Source organism: Zootoca vivipara, chromosome 16 (assembly GCF_965207765.1).
Source record: "Zootoca vivipara chromosome 16, rZooViv2.hap1.1, whole genome shotgun sequence".
In the NCBI taxonomy this organism is placed as follows: Eukaryota; Metazoa; Chordata; class Lepidosauria; order Squamata; family Lacertidae; genus Zootoca; species Zootoca vivipara.
The window spans coordinates 610,418-637,001 of record NC_142599.1 but is presented as its reverse complement, the minus strand read 5'-3'; the positions used below and the strand labels follow the sequence as shown (position 1 = coordinate 637,001).

Sequence of the window (26,584 nt, the reverse complement as noted above, 5' to 3'; positions counted from 1 at the left end):
TTCCGTGGCAGGGGTCGTGCACTGGGAAACGGGGGTTGTTTGCAAAAAGGCAGGCAGTGAAATTATCATCCCATCAGCAAACAGGAGGCACAATTACATCAGGGCCCTTAACGGATCCTCAGGAGACCCACATCAGATACACCCCAATATGTACCTGAGCATGCATAAACAACATGGAGGTACCAGCAGCCCAATAGACCAATGGGGGTGTGAAGGCCGCCTGCCTGCCCCCCCCCCCCGCTCTGCAGAAGGCAGGCAGTCCCACTCAAAGAAGGAATAGTTGGTAGGGAGGAGGTGTGGATGTAGCCCGGGGGGGGGCAGCTGCTCCCCTACATAAAAAAACTTAACCAACTACCCAATTGCATTGCATATAACTCGGTTCTGCCCACCAACACAAAGCCTGCCCCCTAAAATCCTGGCTATGCCCCTGGGAGGAAGACTAGAAGATGCCCATCCAGAGTTAGCAGCACGTGAAACAGTGGACCAAAGAGACACAGACCAAACCTGCTCTTCACAACCATTAGGGGGAGATTTCCATGGGGCATTTCTTTTTAAAATGTTTAAATCCAGGCCCCCTCACACCAGCAGGCTCACTCACACAGAGACAGAGAGCCTTCTCCTCCGCTGATCCGCGCAGATCCGATGAGTGTCTTTGTTCCTCAAATGATCAGTCTGGTGAGCAGGAACTGATGAGCTGCATGCCCATCAAGCCACTGGACTCCATCCATCCCACTGACATGCCTGCCCGGATTGCCTCCAAAACTGGCTGGGACTTGGAGGGGTGTGAGGAAAATTGTAGACACACTCTGGGCTCATCCACATTTCCATTTGTCCCATTCCTAGAAAGCATCTGAGCAGTTTCCCCCTTGCCATGCCACTGTCCATGGAAAACCTGCTCTCTAGTGCTAAATTGGCACCAACGTCAATCCGCAGAAATCCCACAGGTTTTTCAGGAGGAAAACAAAAGGACGAGCCCTTAGCCCCCAAACTGGGGGGGGGGTAGCTACCCCAAATTTAAACAAGCAGGTAGGTAGCCGTGTTGGTCTGAGTCGAAGCAAAATAAAAAAATTCCTTCAGTAGCACCTTAAAGACCAACTAAGTTTTTATTTTGGTACAAAAGCTCATACCAAAATAAAAACTTAGTTGGTCTTTAAGGTGCTACTGAAGGAATTTTTTTATTTTGCATTTTGGTAGTTACTGCATATTAAAAGGATTTCCACCCTTTATCAAACACACTGTACTAAAGAGGTTCTAGGTCTTCTAATAAAGGCTAAAGAGGCCAAATAGCCCAGACAAAAGGGCCTCTTTTGTTCTTTGGGTAGGGCAAGAGGAGCCCATCCAACTGAATCAGACAGCAGCAAAAGCAACAACATTTTTTAGTTTTTAGTTTCTTTCCTCAGAGGTCCATAAAGCAATGCATAGTGTGGAGAAGGTGGATGGAGATATTTTGGGTTTTTCCATCCCAGTACTAGAAGCTGAGGTCATCGCATGAAGTGTGGAGGGATATTCAAGACTGAGAGGAGGTGGTACGATGGAACCTGCTTGCTTTGTAATGGTGGCCACCAACTTTAGTTGGCTTTTCAAAGGGCAATTAGACAACTTCATGGGCAATAAGGCTCTCCAAGGCTACCTGTTGTGATGGCTGTGCACTACTTCCAGAACGTAAGAAAGGCCTGCTGGATCAGGCCCAAGGGGGCAATAGTGCTTATATCGCTGACAGCATGTGCTTGACCACTGTAGGGAAGTGGAGGCTGGACACGCCTTTAGTCTGATCTAGGAGGGATCTCATGTTCTCAGAATTCAGTCAGGCTCATGAACACCTGGCTCAAAGCATGTAAGTGCTGCTGCAAGAGAAACTATTGGAAACATCTCTACTTTCCTGCTCCCACTCTGCCTCACCACTTTGATCTCAATGGATCCCAATATCTGCAAACACCTGCCCTGCAGATTTTGACTTTATATGGCTCGGCTGCTATGTTAACAGCAATGGCATCGCTATAACTCTTTGAGATCTGCGGAAAGAAAATGTTAAAATCATCAAAATGGCATTCCTTGACTGGCACAGATGTGGGTGGCAGTGAAAGTGAGGGGGATGCCCCATTTAGAGGAGGACAAGCTGAAAACATCTGGTCTCAAACAAGCACATCATGAAAGGGTGTTGACATGTTACAGCTGGGAGGGAGAAGGAAGGAGGGCCTTAAGAAGCAGAGATGAGCTTTGGCCAGACCCACCCAGCCCTTCTGGATAAGCGAGGGCATGTTGCCCTTGCCCGTCTCTTTCAGCAAAGAGAAGAGGACAGAGAAACACCCTCCGTGCAGCACTCCAAAACATTGGAGGAGAGAAGATATACAAAATTTAAGGCAAAAATATCCAATAGTCACCATTAACATCATATTTATTGTTATTTAGTTGCTCAGTAAAACATATACAGATATATACAATATGCATGAATACAGAAGACTGCACTTTACATATTTTAAAAAAGAAAAAATAACACTCACTTTTCATGAGCTTTTGTCACAGTCTTCCAACCAAGCATTGAAAAATGAATTTAAACAAAAAATCCAGAAAGGGGAGGGGGGCGAGAGGAGGGAGGGGAAAGGCTAGATTACGGATTGCCCTCCACATTCATATCTTACATGTGCAATAATGTTTGTCAGGCTGAATTTGCTATGCAGTAAGGATTTGCGAGGGATTGGGGAAGGGATTTCTTTTTAAGGAATTAGATTCAATACAAAGTAATAGCATCATTTTGTCTATAAAAACTGTTTTTAAAGCTGCAGTTGTTTTAGGGGGGGGTGAACACAGACAAAGCAGCAAAGTGGGAGTCCCCTGAAATTTAAATTTAATCTTAGAATCTCTCTGCAGAAATGAGTTGTCCAATGTTTCTGGTTTATTGCAGGTCAGTTTTCACCGGAAGAGAAAGAATTCTGCTGAACAGTTCCGGACTTCCTATTGAAGCGAGGCAAAATCTAAGAATTCAAGGAAAGAGGGTTCTGCAGCGTGCAGAGAATCAGACCAATGTCAGAGCAAATTAACCTGTTACAGGTAGGTAGCCGTGTTGGTCTGACATAGTCGAAACAAAAAATAAAAAAATTCCTTCCAGTAGCACCTTAGAGACCAACTAAGTTTGTCATTGGTATGAGCTTTCGTGTGTATCTGAAGAAGTGTGCATGCACACAAAAGCTCATACCTATGACATACTTAGTTGTTCTCTAAGGTGCTACTGGAAGGAATTTTTTTTTATTTTTTGTTTCAAATTAACCTGATTATGGTTCTGACAGAAGCCCTGCTTTTCAGAAGGAACAGCCAGGCTGGTAAGTGGAACATCCAGCTTTGGAGAGGATTTTCTGGATGTCATGAAAGCAGACTGTCCTCCGTGCCCAAGTGCCAATTAGGGCAAGCCACCTAACAGCCATCTCTCCCCAATACGAGGGCCTACAGTCAGTTTCTTGTGATTTCCAACTTGCATGGGGTGGGGTACCAAACAGGAAACTGTCGGCAGGAGTTTGCTGAGATCCATTTACTTAGCTGCAAAAGTACTTTCTGACAATGAAAAAGATTTCAATTTGGAAACTCCCACCCCCCAATTGCCTGAATGAGAGTTTAATCTACTGGATGATTTTTAAAGTTCCTATTTTGTTATCATCATTAATTTCTTGTTCTTGAATAATTTTCTTATTCTTTAAACACTTAAAATTTCAGTTGTGTTGATTGTTCAAGAAAGCATAATTTTAAAAAGAAAACAAATTAACCTTGTTTAAAATAATCTTTTGAGGTTTGATGGGAATGTCCCCAGGCCAACTGTGCTCCTAGACTGGGACTGCAAGCAGCAGCTCACCTGTGCGGTCTCAAGGGGGGGGGAGCTCCTCCAGCTCTGCTCCCCCAGCCCATTCGCCCAGAGGTGGCAGGTACCAAAGGGTGGAAACCCAAGCCCTTCTGAGTAGCAGATCTCCTGCCCAGGAGGCCTTGCTTCCTTCTCTTCAATGTGCCTGAAGCAAGGAGGGACACCTTCATTCCTGTAAGGCAGTGTTTTGATCTGCCTCCTGCAACAGGGGGGAGGGGGATTCAGTCACAAACCAAATTCAGGTTGTACAACTCAAGTGGGTTTGGCACTCCCACTGCCCTTAAAACCAGACTTTTCAGGAGAAGGAGCGTGATGGCCTAAAACACAAGAGAGCATGGGGTGGTTGCTAGGTGACACCATGTCCATCACCCATCCTGCACACAAGTCAGAACGAACGCTCAGTGAACAGGTCATGTGGAAGGGACCAAAGACTCTCTGGCTGGCCTGGAGTTGCACATTTCACAGGGAGAAAGGAAGAAAATGTAAAATCTAGCTTTACCTACATGAAAATAATTTCACACAAGTTGGAGTAGACATTTAAAATGCTTTCATTTGAATTTCTTGGGTTTAGGAAAGAGGAGGTGGCCTCCTCCAATTAAAGGAAACTAACCAGAAGCTCAGAATAGAAAGTCAGGAAAATGCAGTCAGTGAGGCAAAGGTTGAAAGAACTGCCTTGCCCAGAGCCTAAAAGGGCCTTTCCTTCATCCCAGGACACAGACTTGCTGGCTGGGGACTGCTGCTGCCTAGCTGTAATACATCCTGCCCAAAAGCAGGCAGAGGAGGTGCCTTTCCCCTCCACAACTTTCCGTTCCCATTACCTCAACATTTACACGGCTTTAAAGTATGATATGGGGGGGGGGAGAGACCCCAAGGGCTTGGGAGGAGATCAAGTTGCAGCAACAGCCTGTGCCTGAAAAGCAATGGCCCAGACAGATGGAAGCTAGCAGACTCTTTCTGGGGAAGGCTGAGCTGAAGACCAACAAGTCCTTGACATCTTAGGGCTTCCCTTTGCTGTGAGAATCAAGGCAATGCCAGCCAGTGACCACTCGCCCAGGCAGCTTCAAGTAGCTAAGGCAACAGGCACCCCGCTTTAAAGGTGGCTATGGAATTAAGCCCTTTTGAATCCAAAATGTGTCCAGCCTGCGAATCACGCTCAGCCTGCCTCTTCTGGCCCATGGGAGGGGAGAAGGGGTCTCATGTGGGCATGAGAGAGAGAGAGAGAGAGTGAGAGTGAGAGTGAGAGTGAGAGAGAGAGAGAGAGAGAGAGAGAGAGAGAGAGAGAGAGAGAGAGAGAGAGAGAGCAGGGTGGGAGGCACAGACAGACAGGAGAGTCCTTGAAGTGCATGGAGGGAAGCAGCAGGAACTGGATCACAAAAGGAACTGCAGACTGTGGCAGACACCCACATCACTCAAGTGGCTTTCTAAATCTCATGTGGCCTTACCAACACATTTTGGGCGTTTTCCAAGGGCCTTTCCAAATTCTCTCTCACACACACTTGCCCAAATAAGGTCAGTCCATGTGTTAACTACCCAGCAACTGTTGCCTCAGGCAGTGGACTGGGAGGGGTGGCAAATGGTCCCCCCCATGCCAGTCTGCCCTGCACCTGCCTGTCATCGAGTGCCCCACTAGCAGTGCTCCCACAGGACTTGCTGGTGGCACTGGACCACCCAGGACTTGCTCTGAGCAAGGTCCTTCTGCAGTGACATATTCTAGTGCGGTGGCCCCAGAGAGCGCTTGTGCTACTCTTAAAATTTAAGAGCTATTTTTGGACACTGGAAAACGGCAGAGGCACAGAAAATATTTTGATCCCCTGGCTCCAAATGCCCCAGTCTGCCAAAGACCTTAGGTTCCCCAGGGTTCTTCACCAGAGCAAGACATAGTCAGCCGGGAGGTTCTGCAGAACCTCAGACTACCTGGGCAGAATGTCTTGCGCTGGCCTTGCTCAAACCCTAGAGGCGGAGGGACTGGAAAAAGCCACTCAGTAGTGCCAATGCTACTTAAAAGTGATGGGAGGGCAGCAGACTGCGTGCCATCTCTTTTTAGGGTTCCCTGGGTAAATGGCACAGGGGCACAGGATGCGCTCCTCTGGAACACTCCTCTAAAAGCCAGGGGCTCCATTAGACTCCAGCCAATGGTTGGTTGGCCTGTGCTAAATCTGCCCCAAATGATGAGGGCCCCGTCACTTTGGATCCCAGCAAATGCAGAGAAGTTGGGGGGACTGACCACCAATGAAACTAGCACCTTCCAGCACCACAAGAGAGAGGGGGGCCTGCCCAGCTTTTCAGCTCTGCCACAGGGTCACAGCTTAGCCCTGCCCTAGAAGAGCTTGCAGGATTCAGCAGCCGCTCCTGCCCTCAGCTGCCTCAGCCCGGTTCCACAGGATGACAATAGGTTTTTAAAATAAAATTTAATAAATCTCTGTTTCAATTGCTTTAGCAATGCACGCCTGTAAGGAAGCATACACTTGTCACACAACCAGGAACAACACTGAGCTCAGCCGAGACAAATTCTGCGAGGAAGAAGGAAAGTCACCCTCTGCCTCCTCACAGGCCTTGGGTGAGATGGAAGAATCGGTGCCCTTGGAGGGAAGCTGCCACGGAGACACTTGGCTCTGTCCCCTGCTTGGGCAAATGGCTCTGGCGGCCCCTCTGGCTGCTCCAAGAAGAATGGGGGATGAGACTCTGTGACAGAAAAGCAGACAGGCAGCAGGAACATTCCCCCTCCCCCCCTCCTAGTTTCGCTCTCTAGAAAGAAACAGCACAGGCTGAATCCTGGACTTGGCTTGCAGGAGATGCACAAAAGCTCATCATCCATTCGGTGGCTTTAGGGTGGCAATTTCACTTCAAGGACAGAACAAAGCATGGCGGGGGAATGTGTACAAAGTAAAACCGCCTTGCCTCACCACAGAATACAGAGAGACAAGGAAGGCCTCAGCTAGCAAGGCACACTGAGATCAGTCCTCCTGGGGGTGGGTGGGTGGCAGTAGTAACATACCATGGTGAGAGGTGTTTTTTAAAAAATCATGGTGAGCTTTATTTTAAATTAACCCTTTCCAGTCTCTATGCCGCTAAGCAGGTACCAACCTAGAAAAAGAGTCCAACTCGCAGGAGTGGCCCTTTAAACAAAAAAAGAAAAGAAAAGAGAAAAGAAAAGATCCTCCTCCCCCCCCCTTCTTCTTCAAGTCAGGGCAGCCACAAAAGTCCCAAATCTGTTCGAGATGTCCGAGTGCAGGGATCTCCACGTTGGCACTGCAGTCCGTCCCTTCGCTTCGCCCATGTCGTCCGTGCAGTGGACAGAAAGGCACTGCAAATGGCTGCCACTCTGTGCCGCGGCCGAGGTCTTGCTTGAGGGGAGGTCGTGGGCTGCAGAGGGGGGACAGAGAGGTTATGGTTAGCTCAGTGTAGCAGCAGCAACAACAACAACAACAACAACAACAACAACAACAACAGAAATAACTCAATGCACAATGTTCTCAGGCTTCTGATGGCAGCCTCAAGATGTTCTGGGAAGAAGAAGGGAAAGGAATGTGGGAGGAGGAGGAACAGGAGGAGGGGAGACAGTGACATCTGTCAGGAAGAAAGGGTGGAAGGAGAGTGTGGCAGGACTGGGAGGGAGGGAGGGAGTCAAAGGCTCTATGGGAGTTGCTCTGTCGCCCCAAGGTGTGCATCATTTGGTACAGTGCTATAGAAATCAAATAAACCATTTACGCAGCAAGGTTCTACTTAGCCCTTTGTCCCTAAAACTAAAGAAATCTGAATGACTCGCACTGTATCTTTAATCTCTTTATTAAAGGAAGTTACACACTTGACAATAATACGGTACCTATATCTCAAGGCAGCAAACCCTGCAGGTATCACAGTAAAAAGCAAACATTTCACAACCTGGCATTATTATGCAAAAGTCTATGCTAGCAGTGTTGAATTCCGGCACTTTCTGGGTGAGAGAGAAGGAGAAACATGGGTGCCCATCTGCTCCCCACCCAGCCTAATCCACACACACACACACACCCGCCCTGAAAGAAGCCAGAAGACCAAACTCAGACGGTACTGGAAATGAGGAGTGGGCAAATCTGCCAATTTCACTTTCTAACTTTTTCCATTTCTCCAAATTTTCTCATTAGTTTGCTTTAAAAAAGTCCTCATGAAATTTCATCAGTGGATTTCTGCTAATGTTGTATGGAATTTTACCATATGTACATTTTTCCAAAGCCATTTTCACTATAATAAGATGATGATGATGATGATGATGATGATGATGATGATGATGTTATATTATTTATACCCCGCCCATCTGGCTGGGTTTCCCCAGCCACTCTGGGCGGCTTCTGAATATTAAAAACAGTACAGCATCAAACATTAAAAACTTTTCTAAACAGGGCCACCTTCAGTTGTCTTCTAAAAGTAAAATAGTTGCTTATTGCCTTGACATCTGCTGGGAGGGCGTTCCACAGGGCGGGTGCCACTACCGAGGAGGCCCTCTGCCTGGTTCCCTGAAACTTGGCTTCTCGCAATGAGGGAACCGCCAGAAGGCCCTCGGCACTGGACCTCAGTGTCCGGGCAGAGCGATGGAGGTGGAGATGCTCCTTCAGGAATACAGGACCGAGGCCATTTAGGGCTTTAAAGATCAGTACCAACACTTTGAATTGTGCTCGGAAACGTACTGGGAGCCAGTGTAGATCTCTCAGGACCGGTGTTATATGGTCCCGGCGGCCACTCCCAGTCACTAGTCTAGCTGCCGCATTCTGGATCAATTGCAGTTTCCGGGTCACCTTCAAAGGTAGCCCCTCGTAGAGCGCATTGCAGTAGTCCAAGTGGGAGATAACCAGAGCATGCACCACTCTGGTGAGACAGTCTGCGGGCAGGTAGGGTCTCAGCCTGCGTACCAGATGGAGCTGATAGACAGCCGCCCTGGACACAGAATTAACCTGCGCCTCGATGGACAGCTGTGAGTCCAAAATGACTCCCAGGCTGTGCACCTGGTCCTTCAGGGGCACAGTTACCCCATTCAAGACCAGGGAGTCCTCCACACCTGCCCGCCTCCTGTCCCCCACAAACAGTACTTCTGTCTTAACAGGATTCAACCTCAATCTCTTAGCTGCCATCCATCCTCCAACCGCCTCCAGGCACTCACAAAAGACCTTCACTGGTTCTGTACGCTGCTCTGGTTCGCCAGAAGCAGCTTTGTCATGCTGGCCACATGACCCAGAAGCTGTATGCAGACAAACGCCAGCTCCCTCGGCCTATAGAGAGAGATGAGCACCACAACCTCAGAGTCGGACATGACTGGACCACAGATCAAACTTCCAATGCAAACCAATCAGATCTCTCCCCTGTCCCTACCTGGAGCACATGGTCATAACAAAGAAGCTGCTTGCATCCCAGCAGGTCCTGCCCTAACTCTATTCTCCCCCATCAAAATGTGAAACCCAAAGCCACAGACGGCACACTCACCACACAAACAATGGCAACTGCCACACCCAGAAAAACCAAACTTTGTGCCGAGGAAAGAGTAAATTTCTCTTACTTTGCATAATTTATTCTTGCTTTATTGTCTTGCGGGGTGGGGGTGTCTTTGCCTCTATCCCCAAACTACTGGAAATCTTATGCAGCTGCCCCCTTGGGCCAAATGGGACTTTCCCTGATGCAGATGGCCAATCTGCATTTCTCCCCTACCTCTCCTGGGAACTTCCAACAGTTGAATCAGACTCATGACATGATGTCACAGAGCTCAGTGTTCAGCACCCCTCCCCCTCCAAATACACAGGCAGCAGTTGCCAATTAAGTGGTGCAAGGGCAGGGAAAAGCTGAGCACAATGGCATCCCGCTTCATGTCAGTTTCAACTAGACATTCCCAGGAGAGATGGGGAGCGGAGGGGAATGGTGACAGTTGCACATTATAGGTAACATCAGGTTTGGGCTTCGGGCTTCTAGAGTTCCCCCAAGGACTGTGCACACAATTTCAGACATACATTTTAGCCATAAGGGATAGAAACTTGAAAAGGAAAGGAAAAGTTGAGGTTCCCAAGAAGCTATGTTGCCTGTTGTTGTTTCCCCCCCAGAATCCAGCCTCTAAAATAACAAACCTGGTTCCTGTGGAGCTTAGGAACTGCCTCCCTTTATCAAAACTAAGGGCTCATCCACACTTACCTTCTGTGTCCACTTTTCTTTTCTTTCTTTCTTTTTTGCCCCACTGGTTGTCTGGTTTCCCCAAGAAAACCCAATATTTACTGCTGAATCAGAGCAAACATCAATTCAGATTTTCTGTGTGGAATTGTTTCCACCACTAAAGAGTGGGTTTTTGCAGGGAAAGCAGTAGGGCAAAAATAAAAGTTCTTGGACACAGACCTGGAAAGCCTGGACCTGGGCCTAGAAATGCAGGCTCTTATACACATACACACACACACACACACACACACACCCTTGAAGGCCGCTTTGCAGTTCCAGAGCCCCCTACAGCCTTTAAGAGATTTGCCAGAGCTTGAGCACAGTGCAAGAGTTTTCTAAGCAGACACTTCTGTCTTGGTGACAAAGTTAAATAAGCACAGGTCATTTTTCATTATTATATATTGTAACCTTTAAAATACCATGCCACCCTGCCCCGAGTCTCATGAGTGAGAGATCAGTTCAAATCAGCACAAGATGTACCGCCAAGGAACACACGTCGGCCCCAACTGATCTAGTCCGTTCTTCCTTTCCTTCATGGTCCTAATTGGAGCTCAGGAGATCACAAGAACATCAGACTGCACCAAATTTGACGGCACAATCCTGTCTCAGGTTTTAAGTGAATTGGCTTGGTGGATATTTAAGCCTACTGGTATGAGGGTTTCCCAGAGAACTGGAGATAGGGAGGTCAAGCCTCGGAGTCTGCTCAACACTGGCAGCTCTTATTTACTATTTTCTTTTAATATTTCCATCCCACCACTCCACCAAATCTAGGCCTCTCTCCTCCTTGATAGAGAAATCCACAAACTAGGGGTGCCTATTCAGAGTCACTAACCAGATGGCTGAAAACGGCAGCAGCAAGTTTTGCTATTACTGTATGCCCTGATCTCACTGTGGATTGTGCAAACCTCCCGTCTGATCCTCCAATGGATCCTTTGGTCCCACATAAACACAAAACTGTCTCCATCAGTGCTGGCGGACTATAGTGACAGGATCCACACTGACTGTGTCGCTCAAGCCAAAGATCCCACCACAAATGTGGTCTCATGAAAGTCTGGCCACATCAATGCCAACGGGGAAGGAGATCCATCCGTCAGTATCTGCCGTCTTCTCCACCACAGCAAGCAGCTCTGTGGCATTTCTAAACAGCACCAGCACTCTCCTTTCCCTGCCACCTCTTTTAGTGCCCCGAAGGGTTCTGTGGCAGGTAATGCATATGTAGCAGCAAGGAGCTGAGCAGCTGTGATGTCACACAAGGTATACTTGGCTGCATATTACCTTTCCATAGACCCTCAATATCAGCTGCTGGCGACTGAACCTAGGAGATGCCTAGTGCACTCATATCCTGCTTGTGGGTGGGGCAGCCCCCCCCCCCCGAGACATCAGGATGGCTGAGTGGGAAGCAGGACATTGGAATGCATGGCCCTCTTTGGCCCGATCCAAACAGGATTCTTCCTACGTTCTTAGGGATATTTTGACAGGCTCAGTGAAGATTTCTAAAAACATGAGACTGCCAACAGCCAGCTTCTGAAAGAGAATGAAAAGTCAGCTTGGCTGGAGAAAACTCTCACAGAGGCTTTAGGCAGGTGAAGACAAGCAGCATCAGCAGAGGAGGCTGAAAGGGAGGTGAGAAGAAGTTGCAGGAAGACAGAAGGCGGCCACAGAGGGGGAGCAAGGAGGAGCTCTGGGGAGGGGCGAGATCAGGGAGTCCAAAGGAAGCAGAACAGTGAGGCAGGGAGCTGGAAAGCAAGGAGCCAAGGAAATACTGGGGGTGGCAGGCTGGGGCCATGGGGCTGCAGAAGGCAAAGGAGAACGGGGGACCAAAGACAAGCCCACAAACCCTTTCTTCTCAGGAGCGGCACAGAGAAGGGCATGGGGATGAGTTTCAGAAGACAAAGAGTCCAGCCAAATCCTGGGCCAGGATGCTCAGTGGGGATGGGGGGGGGAGGCTCTGCTTCAGCTCTCTTTGTGGCAGCAGTCACACTCATCCACTCGGGCACACTCATCCTTCCAATTGTGCAAGGAGCAGGAAGAAGCATCACACAAGGCCACGAGTCCCTCAGAAATATCACTGCCAGCAAAGAAGGCATCTCCCACGTCACCACCTGCAAGGAGTGTTGAATTATGAGCCTACCACAGCTTAATGAAGGCAACAGGAGATATGGCAGAAAGGCCAGAAGCCGTCTCTTTCTTCCGAAGCGATAGAGGAGGAGGCAGCAGAAGCATAGGCGCATGCGCGCGCACACACACACACAACCAACGAGCAACTGTGAGCCTGGTCAAGGTCTGGCCATCCAACGCTGTCAATTTGCTCTCATAGGAGGAAGAGACCTCCTGCCTCAAGGCTCATCCCTTGCACCTCTCAGAAGGCTCTGACAAAGCCCTGCAGCTACAGGCAGTCGTCGGCTGAGCCAGAGTTGCATCCTGGCCGATGGCACTCGGCCCTCTGTGGCCAGCCAACCGTGAAGCTCCTTGATTAAGGTTAAGGCTGAAGGCTCAAGCCCCATCTTCTGGGAGACTCCCTCCTCCTCCTCCTCCCCCGTCATGTGCTTTGGTGCACAAGGCCAAGCTCTCCCGAGTGGGAGTGGCTTCCAGGGCGGCGGCTGCATCTCGCTATTAAAATTACTGCCTTAGGACAAGATCTTTTTCACTAAGTCTCCCCCGTGACAGTTTGACATATTGGTTTGGACACCTAACTGTGCATCTGTGCACACCACAGAATACTCAGAGGGCACAACACCGACACAAGCGACATGCTGCCTTTCACACCAACGGAGCAATCTGCTCTTGCAACTGAACAGAAAGGCTCACCCACAAAGGGGTCATGGTCAACGCCAGGCAAAGGAGATGTGCCGTGCACACCCACCACTGTCCCACACAGCACTTTCTGAAATGACCACACCATTTTTAAAACGGGAAGCAGAAGCTTACGCTCCTCTCCATTTACCACAGCAGCAAAAACTACATTCCTTCCCACAAGCTGCTTCCCAGAGGCTCTCCTCGCTCCCTCCCTGAAAGAATGGGCTCAAGGCCAGAGGAGCCCAACCTTCTGCTCCTACAGAGGCCTCTGATAAGTCCACAAGCAGGACAGCAGTGCAGCAGCCCCCCCCCCCGCATGTTCCTCAGCGACTGGTCATCAGAGGCAGGCCATGGCTCTTGGAGGTGGCATAACTGCCAGCATGACTTGTAGCCATTCAAAACCATTTTGTGTGTGCCATTTCCCCCTCCAGTTGATCAGCCTCCCGCTGCTGGGTGGAGGTGCTTTTGCTGCACCTCTGACCAGTGCTCAAGGAGGCACACACAGCTCCTAAGTAAGTGCATGCTTCAAAATCTGGGTTTCTGACCCTCCCGTATGCTCAGCATGTCTTAAGCCCACAACGAGAGCCACATCTGAAGCAGTAGCATCATGCCATGAGACACTTGGCTTGCCTAGGAACTGGCTGCACTCCAAAGGCCAGGAAGAAGCATTTTTATAGCCATGCCACTCACTCAGCAAAAACCACTTTTTCTGGAGAAAGCAAAAGGCTCTTTAGCAGATGCTGTGGAGGTGCAGAGTGGGACGCTCTCCCCTGCTCCAGTCATTGAAGTATTAGCAGTCATCATCGCTCCCTGTGGAGACGGGAGAAGGAGGGAAACCTGGGTGAATGCACACATTTGCATTGGGAAGGAGCCCATTTATCCTTAATGCCGCCGCCTCTGTGCCTGGCCCTTCCTGCATCAGCTCTTGTCAGCCCTGGCAAGTGTCCTCTAATCTTCAAAGGCTCTTCCTTCACCGACAGGATGATTAATGGAGGTGCTGCCTGAGATTCTAAAGAGAGCATGGATCAGGCCATGTGGCAAGGATGTTTGTTTTGCTTCTCAGGCTCCAAGAGCTGGCAAGGAGCTGCCGACCCTTGGCTTTTGCCGAGAAAACCAGATACCAGCAGATAGCAGGGACCGGCTGGAAACTAAGACACCTTGGGATTATGTTCCTACTCAGTCATTTTGGTTTGTATTTCCACCCAGAGTGGAAGGTTGGCCTAACAGTGGTGGGAGGGCGAACAGTGAATTTCTCCCACAGGCACTGCTGCGGAAGGCTCTGCAAAGGAAGGAGCAACGGCAACCTCACTAATTCCACCGAAGAGCCTGTGATGCTGAAGAAAGGGAGGGTGACATTAAGAGAGGCTACATTTGCACCCCAACCAGCAGTGGCTGACCTCATCCCCATCATACATACAGGCACCCAGCCAGGGCCAAAAAGGCCAAAAGGAAAAAGAAGAAAGCCCAATACTTCCCACAGGCTTACAATGCAGAGAAGGGCAGAGAGGAAGGAGCTCTTTACTGGCTCTTGCATGTCCACCTTCAGGCAGCAGTGGAAAAGCACAGGCAGAGGCCAACATCTGCACACACAAAAGGAGGCAACAGTTCTTTTGTGCTCAACAGGCAAAACTAAAGGAAAAGCTGTGCATGATGATTTGTCACATGGTATGTATAGCCTTTTGGTGGCTGGATTGGGGCCATGGAGGAAGGGAGTTTTAGTCCTTTGCTCCCATCAGAAATGTCTCCCCAGACAAATGTCTATTTGCACCCAGTGCAAATAGAAGGTGCAGCAAAGGCAGTTCTGAATAGGATGAGCGAGAGGGCAAAAGATAAACACAACCACCCAGCCTCCCTCGCAATCTGGCTCAGGACCCCCTCACACGGTCTCTTGGTCAGAGCATACACACCAGCAACCCAAGGCCAAACTCCATGAATCAATGCCATGGAAAGGTGCCTTGAGCCTCTGTTGTGATGGGGCAACATTTGTCTATCAGGCTCTGTGGCCAAGCTCAGCATTTCGGAAGCAGCCACCACCCAGAGTGCCCCCAGCAAAGACTACACACATCTCCTCACATTCTGGCCTATCAGCTACTCTCACACCCCAGAGCAGAAATTGAAAGGAGGGACTCCAACCGCCTGCAAGTATTTTGTCTAAACCCAAAACTATTCAGCACTGGTTACCTAAACCACCTCCAATTCCCAACTTTGTATCTACTAGTTTGGGAGAAACTAAAAGAGCAGCAATTGCGTCTGTTTAAATATCGAGCCCACCTGAAATAAACTGCCATCTTCTTGACATTGAAGTCTTGTCCACACTTCTGCTTCTTCCGCCACTTTCCCTCAGGGGAACCTGCTGTTTACTGCTGAATCGGAACAAACATCCATTGCTTTTTCTGCAGATTGAGGTTTGTTCAGATTTAGCAGCAAACAGCTGGTTTTCCCAGGGAAAGTGGCAGGCCAAACAAAAAGCCATTTGAGGAATCACACATTGTTGCACTTATTAAGCAGAGGCTGCTAGATAATGAATTTCAAAAACTCTATCCTTTTCAGCCCTCTGTATGTTCCCCTGCCTATCTGGGGCTGCAACCCCATCATGGAATGATACCTAACTACTTTTATGATTTAACCACTCCACCACATCGTAGAGCATTTATGTTGGCCCGCTTAAACGCCTTTCCGTCTTCTGTGTTATTTGGAAGGCCCCTGCGGCCAGAATGTGCCGGACTCTATGGACCACATGATTCTGGAATGCCCTCTTTCTAACATCTTCCATGCTGGCCCTTCGATGCCCTCTTTGTGGCTCAGGGCCCCTTCCAATAAACAGCACATGGTCCAGTTCCTGTTGAGGGACGACTCCCCTGTACTCACTAGAGTTATGGTGCAATACCTGACCAGGATTTTTGAAATCAAATCCAGTACATCTGGCCTCCCCAATCGTGACTGCTGAGGATTCCCTATCCTCCACCCTTTCCCCCTATTCACTGTGTGTTTTAGAATCTTTTATATATAGATGGTTTGTATGATTCTATTGTTTTATATATGCCAATAAAGGTGTTGAAGAACAAAAAGCACACATGGCCCTCTGCTTGCTAGGCAGGGGACAAGCAGAAGTGTGGATGAGCCCTAAGAAGGGAAGCCCATCAAAGAGGATGGATGGCAGCAACCTCCAATCTCGTGCTTGACTTTGTCCTGCCCCAACATTCCCCCCATCCCAGCCACTGGAGAGCTAGTCATTGAAAAACTTCAGCAACGTTAAGAACATCATCTTGCAGGTGGGACATTGCCCTAGCCACAGATTCGTGTACTGCAAAAGAAGAGGCTGGGTGTTGCTTGAAAAGCAGAATGCGGCTAACGTCTGGTCACCACAACTTCACACTGATTTAAAAAATATACCATATATACCAAATATACTGATTTAAAATATATACCATAACCTAACACATTCCAAAACATAGCAGGAGCCTCTAAACTGCACTCATAAGGCAACATTTTCCCTGTCATGTTTCTGTCCCGTTTACTCTTTCCAATGCTTCACCTTACCTAAATAGCGCATAGGGTACACTACTCAGATATATCACCAACTGCTCCTGATAGCCTCTCACACCAAAAGCAGAACATTATGGACCTTGGAGGGAAAATAAAAGTCCAGCAAACTGAATACATGGGGAGAAAGCCAGGTAATGGCAGCCATTAGGAGGCGCTCTGAACAAGTGACTTCCGTTGTCTGTGCCTTGGGCAACCTTTAGGATGGATTGCAACAATGTGTTGTATGAGGGGCTGCCTCCGAAGACTATTCAGGGACCGCAGCTGGTGCAGAATTCAGTGAGCAGATTCCTAACAGGCCATATGATCAGAGTACATAACATCCGATTCTAGTTCAATTGCATCAGCTGCCAATTCATTTGGGTCCGACTCAAACTTCTGATTTGTACAGCTGAGGACCAACGTCTTGTGGAACATCTTTCCCCATCCATATGAGCCTGAGGTCATCCTTTGTGTAAAGTGACTAAGTTGAATAAATTGTCATTTTCAGAAGCCCTTCATTTTGGTAGCAATTCAGAGGCTGGCTACAAGAGGACAGGCCTTATCCACCTATGAAATGCCTTCTGTAGGAATCCTGATGGAGTGGTGCTGGCACGGACATCTTTTCGGCATCAAGCAAAAGACCTCTCTCCCAGATGCAGGAGTGTTCATTTTCTGAAGCAGTTGAAGGTATTGGGGGGCATCTGTTTGGTGACTGAGTCTATGGGGGTTTAGAGGGATTTGTTTTATGGTTTTGAATACCTTCTCATCTGTCCGTATGATATCAGGGCTCATCCACACTGTCTGTCTCGCCATTTTCCTCTGGGAAAACCTGCAGTTTAGCCCTGAATCTGAGCAAATGAGGTTTTCTGCAGATTGCTGTTTGTTCCAATTTATCACTGAAGAGCGGGTTTTCCTGGGGAAAGTGGCAAGGCAAAGGCAAAACTATTCAGACCTGTGCCTAGAAAGCATGAGACAAGTGGAAAACCTCTTGGACTCATGCTTTCTAGGCTCAGGACTAGCATTCATTGTGAATGAGCCCTCGGAAGTGAAGTGAAGCCCATCAGAGGACAAACAGCATGTCAGATTTTAACACTGTATTTTGGACTCTTACTTTCAAGTTTTTTGTTAAGTCACTTTGATACTTTGTGGGAAGAGATTCCTAGATTGAAACAAATGAACAAGAAAAACTACAACTATGTAGGAAACGTCAATTTCCTTAAGCAACACGTAAGAATCAGCCCTCCACTCTGGCTGGCACCATCCAGGCAAGGAATCTTGGCTAAGAAGAGGTTTAGAGTTGGAACGTATCAGCCTGTGAGACTACCCTCTATGACCCAATCTAAGGACCTGGAACAGGGATCAAGGGGGGTGGGATAGAGAGGGAGAAGGAAAAGGAACACTCCCCACTTCCAGTGGTGCAGCTTCTAAATACAGTCAATTTATAAAAGGTGTCATTTTATTACAAAATGAATTATTTACCAGCATTATGTGGGTAAGTGGACAGAGGTATCAGGGGTACTATCCTGTAGATGCCCATGGCACTCATGCACCTTTCAAATGCAATTGTAGCTGCAGCACCAGACATTTCCCCCACAATGGACTACTGCTGTAACAGGGCTTTAAAAAGAAACAGGCAATACAGGTTTACACAAGACCATTGTGCATTTCCTACAGAAAGCATCTTTAAAATCCCTAAGCCAGTCAGGATGGTTCAAGTGAGGCTTTGCCCATCTTGTGAAAGCCATATGGTCTCATAGCATGCTTTAAGATCCCCAAAACAGCAAGGTAAAGCCATATGGGGAGAGAGAGAGAGAGAGAGAGAGAGAGAGAGAGAGAGAGAGAGAGAGAGAGAGAGAGAGAGAGCTGTCCCCACTTTTCTCCTCTCCTCCAACTTGGGGACCAAAGAAACAGAGACTCCTATAGATTATTTGCCATTTTGCATTTGCAACATGCTTTAGAAACTTTATTGCAACTGCTGTGACAACTCTTAGAAAAACACAATGACTGTTGCCATTTTGCAAATTGGAAGAAAGCAACTTTGCAAGGACATGGCAAAGGCAGGACTTGTATCCAGGCCTCCAAATAAATTCCTCTAAATGGGCTGTACAAAGAGGGTCAACAGAGATTTATCCCAGCATCTGCTAATGCCCCTGGGACAAAGGTGCAACATCAGCGCCTGTGTCTCGGGATCCACTAAGGACTTGTCCACATTTACACTTTTGCTCTGCTCTTTCCAGGCACAGGTCCATACTTTAAAGCTCCATGTCCAAGCGGTGGGCTTTTTTTCACTCCGGAGCTTTCCCCATGAAAACTTGCTCTTAGTGCTCAGTTAGAGCAAACGTCAATTTCCGTTTTCCACAGAATGCTGTTTGCTCTGATTGAGCTTTAAAGCACATAGGAAAAGGTGCAGAAGCCCAAAAGCTACAAGGCTCCCCAGATGGTCAAACCCTGAGGTCTTTCGACTCCAATGTGGCGATGCAGCAAAACTTTGGTCCCAGCTACCGTACTGTGCAAACCAAGAGAGTGCAGCGCAAGGTGAAGCCTGTCCTTCACTCACGCTCAGCAGCTTGCCGTTCTTTAGTAAGCAGCAGTGCTGGAAAGAGTTAATCTTCCCCAGCGAGAACTATCCAAGGCTGTGGCTGAAGCTGACCTGCCTGTCTGCAGCTTGACCCCTGACATTTCCACTCCTCTCTCATTGGCACACACAAGCTGCCTAAGGCCACACGAACAGGCGGGGCAGACAGGAGGAGGCCGGCACGGCCAGGGCTCCATTTCCTAACAGCTCAGATGCAAAAGCAGTATCATCAGCGTCTGGCTGCTGCAGCTGAACAAGGTCTATCTGTTAATCGCAAAACCTGTAACTGGAGGCCCAAATTTCCATACTCTTGGAAGGCCAACCACATCTTCCTCTGCACAATTTACAGTGGGGAAAGATCTGCTCGGAAATGTCTTTGTAGGTGACAGACAAATTTACAAAGAGACACACCAAACGCTCAAATTCTAACAATTTCTTTTCTGATTTAATGACGTAAATCTGCACAGCAACATTATGACACAGAACTGGCATTATCCTTCCTCAGTCACATTTTGCTATTTTTAAACAGAAATGCGCCAAACATGGCTCCAAGGTTCCTGTTCCAGGCTGCCTGAAGCCTTGGACTGGATCCATGTTCTTAAGGGCTAGGGATAGAACCCACTTATTTACTTTTACTATCTTGAATACGTTACCCAGCAGTCTCTCCACGGTGCTCCCGCTGCTTTTCCAAGGATCCATTCTCTGTGGCTCTAAAGCAAAGCTCGGGCCTGTCTTCCTTCCCCCTGCCAGAGGACAGCAGCTAAAAAAGCCAATGCAATTCTGGGCTGCATCAATAGGAGTATAGCATCTAGATCAGGGGTCCCCCAAACTAAGGCCCGGGGGCCGGATGCGGCACAATCACCTTCTAAATCCGGCCCACAGACGGTGCGGGAATCAGCATGTTTTTACATGAATAGAATGTGTCCTTTTATTTAAAATGCATCTCCGGGCTATTTGTGGGGCCTGCCTGGTGTTTTTACATGAGTAGAATGTGTCCTTTTATTTAAAATGCATCTCTGGGTTATTTGTGGGGCATAGGAATTCGTTCATTTTTCCCCAAAAAATATAGTCCGGCCCCCCACAAGGTCTGAGGGACAGTGGACCGGCCCCCTGCTGAAAAAGTTTGCTGACCTCTGATCTAGATCAAGGGAAGTAATAGTACCACTGTATTCCGCTCTGGTCAGACCTCACCTGGAGTACTGTGTCCAGTTCTGGGCACCACAGTTCAAGAAGGATACTGACAAGCTGGAACGTGTCCAGAAGAGGGCAACCAAAATGGTCAAAGGCCTCGAAACAATGCCTTATGAGGAATGGCTTAGGGAGCTGGGTATGTTTAGCCTGATGTGATGTGATAGCTATGTTCAAATATATTAAAGGATGCCATATAGAGGAGGGAGAAAGGTTGTTTTCTGCTGCTCCAGAGAAGCGGACACGGAGCAATGGATTCAAACTACAAGAAAGAAGATTCTACCTAAACATTAGGAAGAACTTCCTGACAGTAAGAGCTGTTCGGCAGTGGAATTTGCTGCCGAGGAGTGTGGTGGAGTCTCCTTCTTTGGAGGTCTTTAAGCAGAGGCTTGACAGCCATATGTCAGGAATGCTTTGATGGTGTTCCTGCTTGGCAGGGGGTTGGACTGGATGGCCCTTGTGGTCTCTTCCAACTCTATGATTCTATGACATTTAAGACAGATCAACGAAGTCACAAACAGGTGTGTGGCCTGAACGCTTCACCCCTTCCCAGCAGCTCACTCAACTATGCCCTGCAAAGTCCTTGCCCTCTATGCAGAGGCGCCTGCCAAAAATAGCTAGACGAACGACAGATGCACGTGGGTCAATGTGATATACCAGGAAGAAACAAGCAGAGGGGGGCTCAAAGGTTTGGAAGGTGTCACTAAACACGTATGTGATGCTGTATCCTTAGACTTTTCACAAAGGGCCTAAAAATACCAGGAGGTTGCTGTGTCACAAGAACATCCTGTTTTGAGAGCCTAAGGGGGGAGAAACAGGTGTGTGCCACTGAATGTCCCAGGCACCTAAACTGTGGCCCATGCTCCTCTATTAGCTAAGCAACACAGAGACAAAACTGGGCTGTGGAGCAGCACAAATTGCGTAGCAGCAAATGAGTTGAGCTGCTGCTGGCTGCATACACAACATATATTTAAATAAAACACATCTAATGCACATGGCTTTCCTCAAAGAATCTTAGGAACAGTTTATTAAGTTTATTAAGGATGCTGAGAATTGAAGATCTGTGAGAGTAAACTACAGTTTCCAGGATTCTCGGGGAGTGGTGTGCTTTTTATCCATTTTAAAATAATGGTGTGCATGCAGCTTCAGTCAAAAGCAAATTGTCAGGAGCCAATCCAAACAGAGGGACCTGAGAGAACAGACGCAACACTCAACAAATCCGTGTCTGTGAGGAACCTTTTGTGCCAACATCAACAGCACCTGCATCCAGCATTAGTGGGTTGGCTACTTCTTAACTATCCTGCCACGATTCACCATCTCAATGGCTGAAAAAGAGGAGAAGTCGTTCCTGGATTTTATTGGTTCTTTCAATGCATATGCATGGGTGGAACGAAAATTCAATTTGTGCAAATACAGATTGAGGGAGTGGTACCTAGAAAGCATCCAGTGCCCAGTACTGACCCCTCCCTTCCTCCAGCTGCCACCAGAGCAGCTTCTAAAGAATATCTTGCCACAGAGGGGAGCTTCTCCCATGGCAAAGAGTTCGCCTGTCTTCTCTATTTTATTGCTTTGTATTCATTTCTGATGCTTATTGTTTTAATAATTGTATATAATAATTTTATATAAACTGTTCTCAGAGGTCTGCCTGAAAAGTGGAATATGAACACCTTATCAATAAATATTGCCTATTTCTCACCATCAGCATGAATCAGAAGTCCTTGTTTGTTACTGTGCCATCTCACAATGTATCTAAACTAAGAAAACTAAAAGAAAGAAGCAAAATAGAAAAAAATTCCTTCAGTAGCACCTTAAAGACCAACTAAGTTTTTATTTTGGTATAAGCTTTCGTGTGCATGCACACTTCTTCAGATACACTTGAAACAGAAGTGTCAGACCCATATATATATATATATATATATATATATATATATATATATATATATATATACACCCCCACCCTCTGTATATGTGTGTGTATATATATATATATATATATATATATATATATATATATATATATATATATATACATACATACATACATATACAGAGGGTGGGGGGTGGGAATGGGTGATGGGCTGATGGGAGTGGTAAACCTGTAGATGGCTGTTAATGACTGCTGATGGCTGCAATTAGTCCTGGGGGGGGGAAGCAAGGGCTGAGGCACTAAAAAAAGCTTGATCATGCATAATGAGATAAGAATCCGATGTCTTTATTCATCCCAGGTGGCTCCATGGTTTTAAACTTGGTAATGAGAAAAGAAAGAAAAGAAAAGAAAGAAGCTAGACTTCAACAATATAAGGTGCATAAGGTGCTGTAGGATCTGGAACTACTGTAACAGGAAGGAGGATTCTTAGAAAAAAGCAACCCTCAGTGCAACAGCACAACCTGGGAAGAGAGCCCTGGACTTGGGCCAATGCCACGGGGAGAGTTTGGAGAACGGTTTGCGGCATGACGTAGCATTGCCTGTGCAAACCTCCCTCTTCAGGCATGCACATCCATCATTCGGCATGCCTAAGGTTGCTCTTTTGGATCCCAGCCACAGTGTGTACATCAGACTACATTATATAAGTTGCAAGAAGGATCATTTTATTTTATTTTTGCACCTCATTACTGGGATGCCTTGTGTAAGAAGCCAACAGTATGAACTCTATCCAGAAAACAGGAAGGTTAAAAACTGGGTTGGTTAGGTATGCAAATTATCTAGATATGCAAAAAAATAAATGAAGCATATTCAGCTATGCAATGTAGATATCCATTTTAAATCATTAAAATCACAGATAAAATAGGCAAAACTCAAAACCAAAATTCCTGCTTTACTTACTACTTTCATATGTAAATTTTATTTTTATTTTTAAGATTACCTGATCTGCAGTTTTCAATTAATAAGCAAGTCCTTATTGGGTGTGGAACAAAAATACATTTCACTGGCTACAAGACAAGACTTAAGGATGTTCTTCCAATCTGACAAGGAGCTAGTTTCTGAGTTAGTCTATGTCAAAAAGCATTTGCCGCTGGGCATAGAAGCAAACAGAAGACACCGGGGAAAGTATTAATTAATTAATTAAATGATATCCCTCCTTCCCAGGTTCAGCTGCTCATCTACTGTTTGGCCAACTTTTGTCCATTATTTTGTAAGTGGCTCCTCTGTCATCAGAGCAACACCTTTTGTTCCCCAAACCAAGCAAAGTCGGGGACTTTATAGATAAATGGTTGTCCAATGGAATAATTTAAAGCTTAATGAAGTAGCCCTCAACCCCACTATGCATACCTATTTAAGTCGCTGGGAACTGATCTGATTTTTGTTGAAGCTTAAACAAAATGTGTGCCCATCTCCGCTTGAGGGTAAAACACAGTGGAAAACTCACACAATGGGAGTTAGGAATGCTGAAGAACACCACAAGAGCATATTCAAATGGGCACACAATGATGTGACTTGCGAACACTATCAGAAACATAAACGGCGTTTGCCATTTAAATGGAGTAAGATGGAAATATCTGCAAAACCAAGAGGGATTTTGCAAGGGAAATCATTTGTAATAAGGAAACGTCAGGAGAAGATAGCCCACCCTCAACACACATTTTATTGCATCTCTCTCTCTCTCTCTCTCTCTCTCTCTCTCTCTCTCTCTCTCTCTCTCTCTCTGGCAAACTGTGAGACAGTCAATATAGGTATCCCTCATAAACTGAAGCAAATAAATATCTACTTAAAAGCAGGGGTTTTGCCTAAGTCTTCTTTATGCTATGACAAGGCTAGGGAGGTTTATTTATTAATGATAAACACAGACACGTTAAAGTCAAAATTAGATTTGTGTGTGTGTGCTAGGAGATGCTTGATTGAGTCCTTTGCATTTGCTTACTGTAAGACAAATAGGTTTCTTTATCTTACAAACACACCGTGAAGTCAGTAGAAGAAGGGCCATTACACAAAGCAGAGAACTGCTCCTTCTAATCTTACAGGAAAGCTACAGAACAGAAGAAACCATATTCATCTCTACTAAAGCCAGCTAATAACCCAGGATGGCATGACACCAGAGTCAACAACACTGGCACACTGTGCTGAGGTGCCAAAAATACCCACACCCAAACTCACTGCAGAGAGTGAGCCATAACCAAACACCTACTGGCTCCCTGACCTATCTTAAGGGCATCAAGCACTCTCGGCCTCTGCATCTTATGAATGGATGTATTGTAGTTAAGCACAGGAACAGGCAACATAAAGCACTCCATGTAAAAATTCTATATAAACCAACTACCACCAGCATCCACCAACCAAAGCTCACCTGCTAAGCAGATTTTTAGTGTTGAGGCACCTTGCAGAAATACTGTGTTCATATACTGCACTAAAAGCCTTGAGACAAAACAAATATTTTCAGCCTGAGGAACGTGACACACCAAAAGCACTTCTCCAGGGTCAGATAAGCCTCTTGGCAAAAGGACCCAGCAGTAAAAGAGTCTCCTTACGATATTTGGCAGGATTTGTAGAGTAAAAAGCTCCAGGCATGGATTACCGTATTTTTCATTCCATAAGACGCAGGTTTTCCCTCCTAAAAAGTAAGAGGGGGTGTCTGTGCGTCTTATGGAGCGAATGCATGGTCCCTGGAGCCGGATTGCCCAGGGGCGAAAAGCAAGGCGTGCTTTTTTTAAAAATAAAAAAAAAGGGACAGCTACTAAAGGCTAATGAGGGAAAGAGGGAGTTGAAAGGAACCCGCTCAGCAGCTGATTGCAAGAGATCGGGGAGGGAGATAAGGGACACTAGCTCCCTTCCAGGCCCCGCCCCCTTGCCCAGGCCTCCATTGTTGAATGTTCTGCAGATGGAGACTGCAGCGACATGTGACTGGCTGATTAGATTATCTGTCTGGAAACTGTAGAAATGGCTCCCTTACCTTTCCTTTCCTAAAGAAGCTGCAGAACTGCGAGTTGTACCCCATAAAACAGGATATTTTTTCCCTTTGCAAAGTAAGCTCAGCAACTTTGAGCTGATCCTCAAAAATGGAGCTTTCCCCTTTTGCAAAAAAAAGCTGCAGAACTGTGAGCTAACCCCCCCCCCTGATCCACCCCCAAACGGGCTTTTCCCATTTGCAAAAGAAGCTGCAAGAAGCTGCACAACTTTGAGCTGACCCCCCCCCCAAAAACCAGGGCTTTCCCCCTTTCCTCCTCTAAAAAATTAGGTGCGTCTTTTGGTCAGGTGCATCTTATGGAGCGAAAAATACGGTAATTTATTCATTCAGTAATGGCAAATTCAAAAGTGAATATTAAATTCAATGTTATATAGACATGCTCCCAGCAAAAGGGGCCTGGTGTTTATGGCACTCTCATGTATGTTTAAAAACAACAATACATCAACTCAGGCAAAGAGCTGGAAATCTGGGCCAATTTATCCATATTATGCAATCATATGAAGTGTTGTCTTCATCACCTACCGTACTTACAAAATCTGTTGTATCCTCTATAGCTTTAACTAGGTTGGTATAAGAGATTTGCTGTGAATCCCCCAAGAGGTGGGATGCTCAAGTACAGTGGTACCTCGACTTACGAACGACTCGACAACCGAATTTTTCGACTTAACGAATGGGGCAAATGGCCACACACTTACGAATTTCTCGACATCCGAACGGAAGCCACGGCGGTTTTAGATAGGGGTTTTTCAACTTACGAATTTTTAGATGGGGTTGCTTCGACTTACGAATTTTTCCATTTCCAATGCATTCCTATGGAAAATCGCGTTTCCAATGGCGCTTTTCGACTTACAAATTTTCGACCTACGAAGGTGCCTTCGGAACGGATTAAATTTGTAAGTCGAGGCACCACTGTACTCTAGACTAACCAGATGTTGGGTTAATCCCCACATTTTTGCTGAGCAGGTATGGGAAAGAACATAAAACAGTCAACTCACTGATAACCTTTTCTACTAATTCTCACACAAGTGACTGCATGGCACTTTAGACCTGCCTGCTCTCCAAATGTGACTAGAGGTAGTAAGAATACAACGTGCAAGCATATTTATTTAGGAAGAATATGAAATTAGTTCCTAGAGCCAGGAAGCAAGAGTTACATTCCCCCCTGATATATATCCCATTTATACTTCTTAAAAAAGTAAGGCTGTAACAGGTGGTTTGTGGACCACCCCTGACAGCAGAACAAGTGTCAAATATATGGGGAAATAGCTCATGGCATCTATTCCAGCAGAAGCATCACACAAAGTGTGTATATAAGCAAAGCATCGGAAGCTGGTGCAAAGGGAGATGAGGACAAATCAAAGGCCAACGATACGTTGTATTACAGCCGTGACTCACATTAAGGAAGTAGGAAAATGGGCATTTTGAACTTTCCCCCCAAGACTGTTTAGGAACAAGTAAATGGCAGGAAAGCCAGGAGCCATGCGCTCCCCCACTCCCCGCAGTCACTTACAAAATAAGAAATAACAAGCACACAGAAACACATAACACAGTGTTTGCCCATAACCACCACACACAAAAGAAAGGCTT

At 46.8% G+C, this 26,584-nt stretch overlaps 1 protein-coding gene across 1 annotated transcript in view; it reads right to left on the bottom strand.

The window, feature by feature from the left end:
- Positions 1-2,377: 2,377 nt before the first annotated feature.
- Positions 2,378-26,584, bottom strand: part of MN1 (MN1 proto-oncogene, transcriptional regulator) — a 41,902-nt gene continuing 17,695 nt past the window's right edge. The window contains exon 2 of the mRNA XM_060269286.2: positions 2,378-7,210. Within this exon, the coding sequence (XP_060125269.2) occupies positions 7,026-7,210 (185 nt within the window). The 3' untranslated portion in view covers positions 2,378-7,025. The remainder of the gene's footprint in view (positions 7,211-26,584) is intronic.